Genomic DNA, 13,166 nt, shown 5'->3' with positions numbered 1-13,166 from the left:
GGCAGAGGAATTGGGAATACGGGATGGCATTTTTGCAAGAGGTAGGGTGGGAAGAGGTGTAATCCAGGTAGCTGTGGGAGTCGGTGAGTTTGTAAAAAATGTCAGTGTCAAGTCGGTCGTCACTAATGGAGATGGAGAGGTCCAGGAAGGGGAGGGAGGTGTCAGAGATGGTCCAGGTAAATTTATCTGGTTTCCAGCATCTGCAGTCATTGTTTTTACCATGCATTCACCTGCTCTATCCTCCTATTCCTGCCCTCACTAACTCGTAGCACCAGGAGTAATCCAGATATTATTCCTCTCGAGGACCACTTTTTAAAATTTCTGCCTAACTCTCTGTAATCTCCCTTCAGAATCTCCACCTTTTCTATGTTGCTGGTTTAAATGTGGACAGTGACCTCTTGCTGGCCCCTCTCCCCCGTGAGAACATACTGCACTCTCTCTGAGACATCCTTGATCCTGGCACCAGGGAAGCAACACACCATTCTGCTTTTTTGCTGCTGGCCACAGAAACGTCTGTCTCTACCTTGGACTAGAGAATCTCCTAACACAATTGATCTCTTGGAACCCGACGTACCCCTCGTTGCATTAGATCCAGTCTCAATACCAGAAACTTGGCTGTTCGTGCTACGTCCCCCTGAGAATCCATCACCCCCTTCATTTTCCAAAACAGCATATCTGTTTGAAATGGGTATATCCACAAAAGATTCCTGCACTAGGTGCTGACCTCTCTCACCCTTCCTTGAGTTAACCCATCTGTGTGACTGTATCTGAGACTTTCCCCCCTTCCTATAACTGCTATCCATCACATACTGTTGCTGTTGCAAATTCCTCATTGCTTCTATCTGTCTCTCCAACCAATCCATTCAGTCTGATAAGATTCGCATCCAACAGCATTTAGATTAGATTAGATTACTTACAGTGTGGAAACAGGACCTTCGGCCCAACAAGTCCTCACTGACCGTCGAAGAGCAACCCACCCAGACCCATTCCCCTATATTTACCCCTTCACTTAATACTACAGGCAATTTAGCATGGCCAATTCATTTAACCTGCACGACGTTGGGCTGTGGGAGGAAACCAGAGCATCCGGAGGAAACCCACGGGGAGAATGTGCAAACTCCACACACAGTTGCCCAAGGTGGGAATTGAACCCAGGTCTCTGGCACTGTGAGGCAGCAGTGCTAACCACTGTGCCACCATGTCGCCCCTTTACTGCAGATATAATCCGCAGTAACCCTTAGCCTCTCTTTAAACTCCCACATCTGACAAGAAGTACATATCACTGTTCTAAAGGCCATTTTTGCTCCTTCACAATTTACAGACCCAGAAAATAACACCGTCTTACTCCTCTACAAAACACTGTCCCAGACTAAATTAATAGTTATGACTTATATTTAAGTTTAATCAAGAGACATATCTCTAAAACATATAATCAAGAAAGAACCCACTTTAATCACAATTGCAGCCTTTCTGTTGGACACACTTAAAACAATGATTAACTTATCTGATTCTGTGCTGTGATCTTCGCCCAAACAGGTTCCTCCAAGATCAATTGTGAATTTCACTGTTTGTTAATTTTCTTAGACGCACTCCCGATGTACCAATAAAGGAAAGCATACCTTTGCGCCAGTTCTGTACATTACAGCAAAAGCAGTAACTGTGTAGGTTTTCTCTCTCTCTCTCTCTCTCTCTCTCTCCTGCACTGTCCTCACCGTGTGCTTACTGTGTCTCCTCTGTTTTAAAACTGCTGTTGTTTTGACTTTTTTTTCCCAACATTCCAAAACAATGCAACAACATATGAAACAGTAATTGCTGCTCCTGGAATTCGAGGAAAATCACCTCCAGCACCTAAAATACCTCAAAAAAGGAGCAGCTGATTGATGAGGGCAGAGCAGTAGATGTGATCTAAATGGACTTCAGTAAGGCGTTCGACAAGGTTCCCCATGGGAGACTGATTAGCAAGGTTAGATCTCAAGGAATACAGGGAGAACTAGCCATTTGGATACAGAACTGGCGCAAAGGTAGAAGACAGGATGGTGGTGGAGGGTTGTTTTTCGGACTGGAGGCCTGTGACCAGTGGTGTGCCACAAGGATCGGTACTGGGTCCTCTACTTTTTGTCATTTACGTAAATGATTTGGATGCGAGCATAAGAGGTACAGTTGGTAAGTTTGCAGATGACACCAAAATTGGAGATGTAGTGGACAGCGAAGAGGGTTACCTCAGATTACAACAGGATCTGGACCAGGTGGGCCAATGGGCTGAGAAGTGGCAGATGGACTTTAATTCAGATAAATGTGAGGTGCTGCATTTTGGGAAAGCACATCTTAGCAGGACTTATACATTTAATGGTAAGGTCCTAGGGAGTGTTGCTGAACAAAGAGACCTTGGTGTGCAGGTTCATAGCTCCTTGAAAGTGGAGTCACAGGTAGATAGGATAGTGAAGAAGGGATTTAGTATGCTTTCCTTTATTGGTCAGAGCATTGAGTACAGGAGTTGGGACGTCATGTTGCGGCTGTACAGGACATTGGTTAGGCCACTGTTGGAATATTGTGTGTAATCCTGGTCTCCTTCCTATCGGAAAGATGTTGTGAAACTTGAAGGGGTTCAGAAAAGATTTACAAGGATGTTGCCAGGGTTGGAGGATTTGAGCTATAGGGAGAGGCTGAGGCTGCTTTCCCTGGAGCGTGGGAGGCTGAGGGGTGACCTTATAGAGGTTTAGTGGGCGGCACGGTGTCACAATGGTTAGCATTGTGCCTCAATGCTGCCTCACAGCGCCAGAGACCCGGGTTCAATTCCCGCCTGAGGCGAATGACTGTGTGGAGTTTGCACGTTCACCCATGTCTGCGTGGGTTTCCTCCAGGTGCTCCGGTTTCCTTCCATAGTCCAAAGATGTGTAGGTCAGGTGAATTGGCCATGCTAAATTGCCCGTAGTGTTAGGTAAGGGGTAAATGTAGGAGTATGGGTGGGTTACGCTTCGGCGGGTCGGTGTGGACTTGTTGGGCCGAAGGGCCTTTTTCCACACTGTAATATAATGTAATCTAATCTAATCTAAAACTATGAGGGGCATGGATAGGATAAATAGACAAAGTCTTTTCCCTGGAGTCGGGGAGTCCAGAACTAGAGAGCATAGGTTTAGGGTGAGAGGGGAAAGATATAAAAGAGACCTAAGGGGCAACCTTTTCACGCAGAGGGTGGTACGTGAATGGAATGAGCTGCCAGAGGAAGTGGTGGAGGCTGGTACAATTGCAACATTTTAAGAGGCATTTGGATGGGTATAGGAAGAGTTTGGAGGGATATGGGCTGGGTGCTGGCAGGTGGGACTAGATTGGGTTGGGATATCTGGTTGGCATGGAAGAATTGGACCGAAGGGTCTGTTTCCATGCTGTACATCTCTATGACTGTTACAGCCAGAGATTTTTCCTGTCCTCCATCTTGGATTACCCAGATGTCCTTCCTGGTGACCTTTCTTTACCCTGTCTCTGTGTATCACCACTTGTACCCAACTGCTCACCTCTTTTCCTGGAATGACTGGTGCCATTTTGCTCTTTTCCAGCTCAGCACCTTGGGAATTTAACCCCGTACTTTTCCTGTGTGTTACATGGTGCAGTGTCACTTAACAAGTGGTTGATAGGTGCTCAACAAAATAAGTGACCTATCTTAAGAAGCTTCCAATATATTTTTCTTATTCTCCCTAACTGAATTAATTATGATTGCAGTTATAAGATTCTAATATGATGTAAAATTTATTGTATTTTGACTCCACTTCAGGCCATCTGTTCGTGGGAAAAGCGATACCGAAACTAACATTCGAGGAGATTCGATGAAGCAGGAAAATGATGTTAATAGAAAGTACAGACACAGAGAGAAGGATGGTTACAAACGCAGATCTTCACGATCAAGTAAGGGCATTTAAGAGAAGCGGAGAATTGAGAAAGGTGGCTCAGCAATGTATCCAATTAATACATTACCACATGGCCTTGCTTTGAAACACATACCATGAGTTGGAAAGGAAAGCTGTCTGCTAGCTGTAAAGTTCTTAAGTATAATGATGTTGAGAAGTATTTATCCACACCAAAGTGAACATGCGTTAGCACTTAATTTGGAGTATAATACAGAAAAGCTGCAATTCTGGCATTGCAGAGCAGCAGTGCTCCCCAGGGTGGGACAAGAAGGGACACAATCTATGATTATTTTAAAAAAGGAGTAGCAAATAGGTTCAAAGAGGGGGAAAATGGTAAAAAGGCAAAATTAATGTCTCTCTATAGTATTCAGAATTATGGCACAAATCAAGATTAATGGATATTGAGTTACAACCATTTCAGGGACATGTTTAACAAGGAGGTCAAAATATTCATGGAAACTAAATATTCATGGGGAATTTATAATTCACTCATGGGATGTCAGCATTACTAGCTGGACTAATATTTATTGCACCATCTCTACTTGCCACTTGAGAAGATGGTAGTGAACTGCCTTCTTGAATCGGTGTAGTCCTTGTGTTGGATCATAATGCCCTTTGGAAGAGAGTCCCAGGAGTTTGTTCCAACAATGCTGAAGGAACGGTGATATACAGTATTTCAAGTCAGGATGTTGAGTGCCTTAGAGGGGTATTTGCAAGTCTGGTGTTCCCACTTATTGCTGCCCTCGTCCTTCTAAATGGTGCTGATCCTGGGTTTGGATGTGCTGTCTTAAGGATCTTTGGTGAATTTCAGCAGTGCTTCTTGGAGATGGTAAATGCTGCTACTGACCATCAGTGATGTGGAGGTGCTGGTGTTGGACTAGGGTGGACAAAGTCAAAAATCACATTATGCCAGGTTATAGTCCAAAAGGTTTATTTGAAATCTCAAGCTTTTGAAGCGGCACTCCTTCATCAGGTGCAGTGAGAGAGAGAGAGCACAGTAACACAGAGTTTCTAGGCTAAAAGATCAAAGGATCATACAATTGGTGTAAGTCAAGTGAACAAACCTAAAATGGCTGATGAAGAACTGTTAGAAAGGAGAGGTGAGTTTTGATTGATTAAGATGCAAATTCAGAATCTGTTTCAAGTCTCTGCCTCGATAATTAAAGGTTTCATCAGTTTCTGCATAACGTTCCAAACTTCAATCATTGTTGCAAACGTTTCGTCCCCTGTCTAGGTGACATCCTCAGTGCTTGGGAGCCTCCTGTGAAGCGCTTCTGTGGTGTTCCGCTGTAGTGGCCGGTATATTGGGTCCAGGTCGATGTGTTTGTTGATGGAGTTTGTGGATGAGTGCCATGCTTCTAGGAATTCCCTGGCTTGCAACATGAATTCGACTGGGACAACACTACCATTATAGGGCAAGCCAAACAAAGAACAGCCAGGGAATTCCTAGAAGCATGGCACTCATCCACAAACTCCATCAACAAACACATCGACCTGGACCCAATATACCGGCCACTACAGCGGACAGCTGAAACTGACAACCGGAAGCGGCAGGGACAGGCCACTATAAATACCGGAGGAAACACCACAGAAGCGCTTCACAGAAGGCTCCCAAACCCTGAGGATGTCACCTAGACAGGGGACGAAACGTTTGCAACAAAAATTTCCAGTTCGGCGAACAGAACCACAACAACGAGCACCCGAGCTACAAATCTTCGCACAAGCTTTAAACTTCAATCAGGCAGAGATACAAAAGGTGACACAACAGGTCAGACATTGAATTGGAGGTGTGAAGCCTCATTCAGAACCTGTCTCCAAGTTTTAAATCAGGCTGGTCTTGTTCTGAAAGCTAGAATTTATAAAATGCCTCACTGACTGACTGTGACTCCGTCAGCCATTTTAGGTTTGTTCACTCCACTAACACCAATTGTCTGATCCTTTGATCTGTCTGCCTATAAATTCTGTGTCAGTGTGCCCTCTCTCACTGCACCTGACAAAGGAGAGTTGCTCCGAAAGTTTTTGATTTCAAATAAACCCTGCTGGTCTATAACCTGGTGTAGTGTGATTTTTGACTGAGAATGGTGGCTCAGTGGTTAGCACTGCTGCCTCATAACACTAGGGTCCCGGGTTCGATTCCAGCCTTGGGTGACTGTCTGTGTGGAGTTATCACATTCTCCCCGTGTCTACGTGGGTTTCCTCCAGGTGCTCCGTTTTCCTCCCACATTCCAAAGATGTGCAGGTCAGGTGAACTGGCCATGCTAAATTGATTAGTTGTTAGCTGCAGTGGTCAGAGGGGGGTGGGTTACTCATTGGAGGGTCGGTATTGACTTGTTGGGCCAAAGGACCTGTTTCCACACTGTAGGGAATCTAATTTAATTTAATCAGTGGTGGAGGGAATAGATATTTCTGGATGTAATGCCAATCAAGTGGACTGTTTTGTCTGAATGCTGTCAAGCTTCTTGAGTGTTGTTGAAGGTGCACCGATTTAGGCAATGCAGACAACTTTTGCGGCTAGGTCATTTAGAATCTCAAGGCTGAGAGAGACAGATTTTTAATTAGCAAGAGATTATGGGTAGAATCAAGAAAGCAGAGTTGATTTGTGATCCCATTGAATGGTGGAGCAATGGACTGAATGTCCTACTTCTGCTTCTACATCTATGGTGAATGATATTTTAGACTGCTTTGTGGGAAATGTGAAAGGGAAACTTCAAGGCATCTGAAATTTAACCAGATTCATGAAAACGTGAAAGTCTTGTAAAATAAACTGCTCTGGGTATGAACAAAGAAATGTTAGAATGTTGAAATCCACATTAGCTCAAATTAAGAGGTGAACTAAAAAAAGGAAAGATTTATTAAGGGAGGAAGAAATGAGACTCTACAACAAAGCACAAGAGGCCAGTAAACATTGCTCAGAATGTCTTATGATCAAACCTCCAGGAATGCCCCTCAATAATAGAGTTGGCATCCCTACCCCATGTGCATCAGTTTCTGACGAGCCTAAAAATCCCTCCAGGAGCTTCAGCATTACCATCAGCAGCACAATGATGGAAGGAGTCCAGAACAGGAATCCACAATTAATTGACTCCCACCAATCTGGCTAACACAATACAGGCATTGTGAGAGCACCTCCTCACCCATGCAGACTGCTGGAATAACAGCTTCTGGGGTCACGATGTCCCTTACTTGTTGGAAGTGGACGTCAGGATTGCAATGAACTCTGAAAGTTAACAAATAAATCACATCCTACAGGCAGGGCTTCAGAACTCAACATGATCCCCGTTCAGTATGAATAAATGAAGGAATACTGCAGGAGATGTAGAGCAATCTTGGAACATTTGCTTCAACTGACTTGCTGCACACGTTTTTCTTTAGTAGAAAACACCTGTAACTAAAGGACATCAAGAGCCTCAGTGACTAATTTACATGCCTGCTGTAATCTCTCCAGTCTTTATAAGCGCAGAGCTCAGTGTAACTGACAGCATTCCTTCTGTTTCTGTGATCTGAAGTCTATCATTTGCTGAAGCAAATTGAATAAGTGATATCCCAATTTATACATAGGTATCAAAAAAAACAAGAGCAGTTCATTGCTGTATAAAAAGTATTGTTTCTGCCTATTTGTCTGTCTTTCTCATTCTCTCCAGGAACTCGAAGTTCAGAGAGAAAGAGAATAGGGAGAGGAAGGAGTCGGAGCTCTGAGAGGGGAAGGAGTCGTTGGAGCTCGGAAAGGAGAAGTCGGAGTGCAGAGAGGAGGAGGAAGAGTCGAAGCTCTGAGAGGGGAAGGAGTCACTGGAGCTCAGAAAGACGCCAGAGAAGTCGGAGCTCAGAGAGGCAAAGGAGTAAAGAACGAAGGAGGGTATGTTCTTTGTTAGTGAGATTAGTTATTGCAGCTAAACCCAAAAAGGTTATGGTAGGATTATAATCTCTGTTGAAATTCCAGGCTGAAATGTATCCACTTAATACAGTTGTGATTATAGATTTTGCCATTTGAAATATGGGACCCTGACATCAGGCTAATCTGAGAGGTTCATATTGAAATCTGTTTTTTAAAAATTAATTCATGGGATGTTGGTGTCATTGGCTAGGCCACCATTTATTGCCCATTTCTAATTCCCGTAGAGAGGGAGGTGGTAAGCTATGCAGTCCTTGGGGTTAGAGATGTCCACAGTTCTGTAAGGAAGGGAGTTCCAAGATTTTGATCGAGTGACAGTGGAGGAACAGTGATATAATTCCATGTCGGGACAATGTGCAGCTTGGAGGAGAACTTGATGGAGGTGGAGTTGTTGCATGCATATATTGTCCTTGTCCTTCTCGGTAGTTGAGTCTATGGCTTTCAGAGATGCTTACAGCCTTAGTGAGTTATTGCACCTTGTGGATGACTGCTACCACTGGCCATCAGTGTTGATGGCTTGGGTGCCACTTACATGGGACCCTGTATCCTACATGGTATCAAGCTTTTTGAGTGTTGTTGGAGCTTCACTTCTCCAGGCAGATAGAGAATATTTCATCACATTCCTGACAACTGAGTGGTTTGCTAGACCATCACAGAGGTCAGTTAAATTGACCACTTTGATGTGTACCTGGAGTCATATATAGGCCAGACTAGGTAAGGATGGTAGGTTTCCTTGTACATGGTTGACAGGGTTTGAAGAGCCAGGAGGTTAGTTACTTATCACAGAAGTCTCAATCTCGAGCCGAAAGTTGTTACTATGTGGCTAGTCCAGTTCAGTTTCTGGTCAGAGGCAACCCCAGGATGGTGAGAGTATGGAATTCAATCAATCATTGTCATTGAATGTCAAGGACAATGATTGATTGGATTCCCTTTTGCTGGAGATAATCATTACCTTGTACTTGAGTGGTGCGAGCTTGTCACTTATCAGTCTAAATCTCGATGTTAACCATGTCTTGCTGTAAATGTGGACAAATTGTTTCAGTATCAGATTGGTGTCTGAGGCATTGTCTAGGTCAGGCTGTTATTTGACACCTCTGTGGGAGATGGCTGTCCCAATTGTGGCATAGCCCCACACGTTAGGGATGAGGATCAATAGGGTTGTGTTTCCATTGTTGTTTCCAGTGCACAGATCGATGCTGAGTGGTCTGTCTGATTTCATTCCTTGTTTTAGACTCTGTAGCAATGCAGTACTGAGTGGCTTGCTGGACCATCACAGAGGTCAGTTAAGAATTGGCCGCTTTGATGTGTGTTTGGAGTCACGTATAGGCCAGACCAGGTAAGGATGGTAGATTTCCTTGCCTTAAGAACATTATGAACAAATAGGTTTTTGCAACAATTGGCTTGGTTGATTAAGATTTTCATTCTAGATTTTCTTTAATGTATTTAAATTTCACCCCCTGCCATGGTGGGATTTGAATCCATGTTCCCCCGAGTATTAATACTTTTCTAGCTAAGTCATTTCTAGTACAAGTCATTCTGCATTTCTGATATCCATCTAACAATGTTGACCACTTAATGTTCTTAACTAGTCCATTTTTTGATTAGTCTCGAGGTAACAAAGGCAATACAAAGATTCCAGTTAGGATTCCTAGCCTCTAGCCTGCCCTTATTGTATCGAACATTGTATTTAGCTCATTAAGCGAGTTTTGAGAAGATTTGTAGTTCTGTTCAGTTCAGTTGCTAGAGCTCCTTGATGTCACAGTTGGTCCAATGTGGGTTTGATGGCAAGGCTGTCACTCTCCCCTCTCCTCTGGAATTCAACTCTTCTGTCCATGTTTGAACCAAGCCTGTAATAAGGTCAGGAGCTGAGTGACCCTGGCAGAGCTCGGACTGAGCGTCAGTGAGCAGGTTATTGTAAGCAAGTGACTCTTGATAGCACTGCTGATGACCCTTTCCATTAGTTTACTGGTGATTATGACAAGACTGAGAGGGTGGTAATATACGAGGTTGGATTTGTCTTGCTTCTTGTGCAGGACATTCCTGGACAATTTCCTGCACTGTCGGGTAGCTGTCAGTGTTGTAGCTGTAATGGACAGCTTGACTAACTAAAACCAAATCTAGACAATTTTCAAACTTGGACTTCTAAATGGCAAGAGATTTTGTACATCACAAATGCCATGAAACGACCATCTCTGACAGCAAAGTGCAACCATCTGCCTATGACTTTTAATAACATTCTTGCCAAATCTTTCACCTTTAGCATCCTGGAGGATGATCAGAGCTGTGAGGTTATTTTGGAGAATACGTGGGTGTTCTCTTTGAAACAAAGGAATTTGAGGGGAGACTTATTAGAGGTAGGCAGGATTTTTGCAGGTTTTGGAAAGGTACACAGGAAAGTTGATCCCATCAGCTGATGATGCAAGGGGAAGCCAGTTTAAAGAGTGAGGAAGAGCTATCTTGTGCAGCTAATCATAAAGACCTGGAATTCATTCCCACAAGGGAGACAAGTAGAGATGATCAGTGATTTCAAAACTAAATGACAGTCAAAAATACTTATATACTGGTGGATCCTAGAAATCTGAAATAAAAATAGCAAGTGAAACTCAGTAGGTCTGGCAGCATTATTGGGGGCTGAAATACAGTTAATATTTTATTTCAGAAGTTCTGAAGAAGTAATATTGGATCCGAAACATGCTTTCCTTACCCCAGATGCTGCGAGATCTGCTGAGTTTCACCAGCACTTCTGTTTAAGTTTAAATTGGATGATCATTTGATAGAAATTAATTTGCGTGGTTCTGTGGTGAATGTGGGAGACGGCATTTCTCTACAGGAAGATGACGCGGGGTTGAAGGGCCAAGTGGCTGCCTCCTATGCTAATGTGACTCTATACACCAGAAATTTAACTTGAATCTTGTTAAAGTGAGAGACACATTGCACTCATCAGGACAATAATTTATTCTACAGAAGGAAAGGGTGCTGATTGGTTGGAAAGTTGACTGATTGGCCAACTATTTAATTGCCAAATTATCTGCACCAGAAACTAAACTGTGGTACAGGATGAAGCAGGTTGAAGGCTGGGGTTCTTTCATTCATCACCTGACTTTAAAGCCTCTCTACCAGCTACCAACTATCAGGAATTTGATGGTTACTGTTTGCTTACCTGAACAGTGCAGCTCCAAGATGACTCATGCTCAACATAATCTAGTTCAAGCAGTCTGATTGATTGATTGATTGTCACTCACCATCTATAAAACAACTCTGTCCATGTTGTATAAGATGACATCATGGCATTATCATGGGCACCTTCTGTGATGAGTGACCATGGCAGTCTCTGTCCCTGCTATGTCCTTATTTCTTCACTGGTGATACTGTGCTAGGAAAGCAAATGTAGCAGTGAAGAGCCTTAATACTAAAGTTGATCCTTGAAAATGCCCATGTTGAAAGCCAATCATCTCTAAGTCAGCTGGCTAAATAGTAGCAGCGCTGTGTTGGAGGCAGTGGTCAAAATAATTTTTGATCTTTTGTAGGTTACATTTTGATTTCCAGGAGCTTCTTGGGTTTAAGGACCAAACTGTTTTCAAAGCAGTAATTTGCTAACACTTTCAGCACTTCCATTAGGATTTTAAAGAATCAACAGAATCTCTGGTGGGCAGGTGGGCTAGAATCCAATTATCAGTTTTCTTTCATGCATCACCTCCCATAGCTCATTAATGCAAACCCAAGGTCTGGGCGGTTAAGCTCTTCAGAATTAACTGGGCTCCTGATGTTTCATATGCATCAAAAACTTTCTTTGTGAAAAAGCACACCTGTACACAATGACAGCCAAAAATGCTTGTATCTTCATATCAGAGACATTTTTAAAAATTAAGGGAAACAAAAAAACTGGATTTCTATCATTTTATTTTTTCACCACCTGTCCTAGGTGTGTCTGTTTTAAACTTCACTCGCCAAATTGTTTATTGTGCAAGTACAAAATAATAAGAAAACCATGGGAAAGGATTTACTTTTTCATTTGAATTAGGGTTTGTTGTTCCAGCAATTGGTTGTAAACTTGATAAGGACAGGGACCAGGAGGAGGTTTTCAGAATTTAAAAATATCAGGAAACCCTATCAAAAATTAGAACAACTTGTAGGTATGAAAGCTGAGAAATATTGTCTGTTGTAAACATCCCCCACCCACCCACCCACCCACCACACAATGGAGGAGCCATCATCTATAGTGATATTTTTTGCAAGGGGGCATGTGACCTTCTCATCACTGTCTTTTGAGGCTGTTCTGCCATTGCCTTTTGAGGAAAACGGTTGCAAAATTTCACATGTCCCGTTAAAAAGAAATTCTCTTTATCTCTGGCTTAGCTGGACGAGACTTTATTTTTAAACAGTAACCTTGATTTCTGGATTCTCCTACAAAAAAATCAACATTCTTTTCATATCCACCTGTCGCTCTTGTGCTTCAATCTTGCTGTTCTAAACTCTGCTTCCTCTCCAACAATTTAACCATTTTCAGGTGTTAAGTCTAGTCCCACTCCAGAGAATAGCATAAGATCTAAGTTGATGCTGTACTGTTGTATGTACTGTTTTTAGAGACATTAAAACCATGTCCGGGGGATCCAAGATGACGGTGACCCAGCAAGTCTGAGTTTATAGTGCTCCTCCCAAGACTTGGGCAAAGTGGGCCACCCGCTTCCTCCACACTCCCTAAATCATTTAAAATAGTTTTTATTTAATGTAATTAGTTGCTCAGTACTGAATTTAAACAATCTAATCTCCTGTAAAAATGACCAAAGGGAAGGGAGCCCGCAGCTCTCAGCAGGCAGGAACCCCTCCCCCACCCTCCCTGGCTGCAGCAGAGGCGTCCGCAGCCGCCCCGGGGGACTTACCTACGGTGGCGAGCCTCGTGGAAATAATCTCCAAACTCGATGCGAAGATTGACGCTTTCATCGATGAGTCCTGGAGCCAATGGGATTCACTCTCGTCTGCGCTACAAAAGATTCTCGAGGTCGTCGATAAAATATTCATTTGCTGGGCCTTCCTGAACGGGAAGAGGAAGGCCAGTTTACAGCGTTTCTCAAACAGTGGCTTCCACAGCTGTTAAATCTGGAGGCTGGATCAGGCCAGGTAAGGGTAGAATGGGCCTACTGGGTTGCAATGCACGGGTCCGGCTCGAACCAGCGCTCCCGCCCGGTCCTGTTCCAGCTGCAGAGCTACAAGGAGAGGCAGATGCTCTTAGAAGCTTCCAGACATCTTGGGAAAGATCCCCAAGCCATGATTTATAAAGGATCCAAGATTATGTTATTCCAGGACTTTTCCCCAGCTCTGGTCCGAAAGAGGAAGGCGTTTGACGAAGCGAAGAAGTGTTTAAGGGACTTAAATAT

The 13,166-nt window shown here is 43.5% G+C and overlaps 1 protein-coding gene across 4 annotated transcripts in view; it reads left to right on the top strand.

The window, feature by feature from the left end:
* LOC122565142 overlaps positions 1-13,166 on the top strand; it is a 108,780-nt gene that overhangs the window by 53,541 nt on the left and 42,073 nt on the right. For all 4 annotated transcript variants that reach the window (XM_043720808.1, XM_043720807.1, XM_043720809.1 and 1 more), the window contains 2 exons: positions 3,770-3,900; positions 7,544-7,755. In XM_043720808.1, the coding sequence (XP_043576743.1) occupies positions 3,770-3,900; positions 7,544-7,755 (343 nt within the window). The remainder of the gene's footprint in view (positions 1-3,769; positions 3,901-7,543; positions 7,756-13,166) is intronic.

The sequence above is a fragment of the Chiloscyllium plagiosum genome, chromosome 31, assembly GCF_004010195.1.
Source record: "Chiloscyllium plagiosum isolate BGI_BamShark_2017 chromosome 31, ASM401019v2, whole genome shotgun sequence".
NCBI lineage: Eukaryota > Metazoa > Chordata > Chondrichthyes > Orectolobiformes > Hemiscylliidae > Chiloscyllium > Chiloscyllium plagiosum.
Note: the sequence above shows the minus strand (reverse complement) of the source record. Positions and strands in the feature narration are given on the sequence as shown.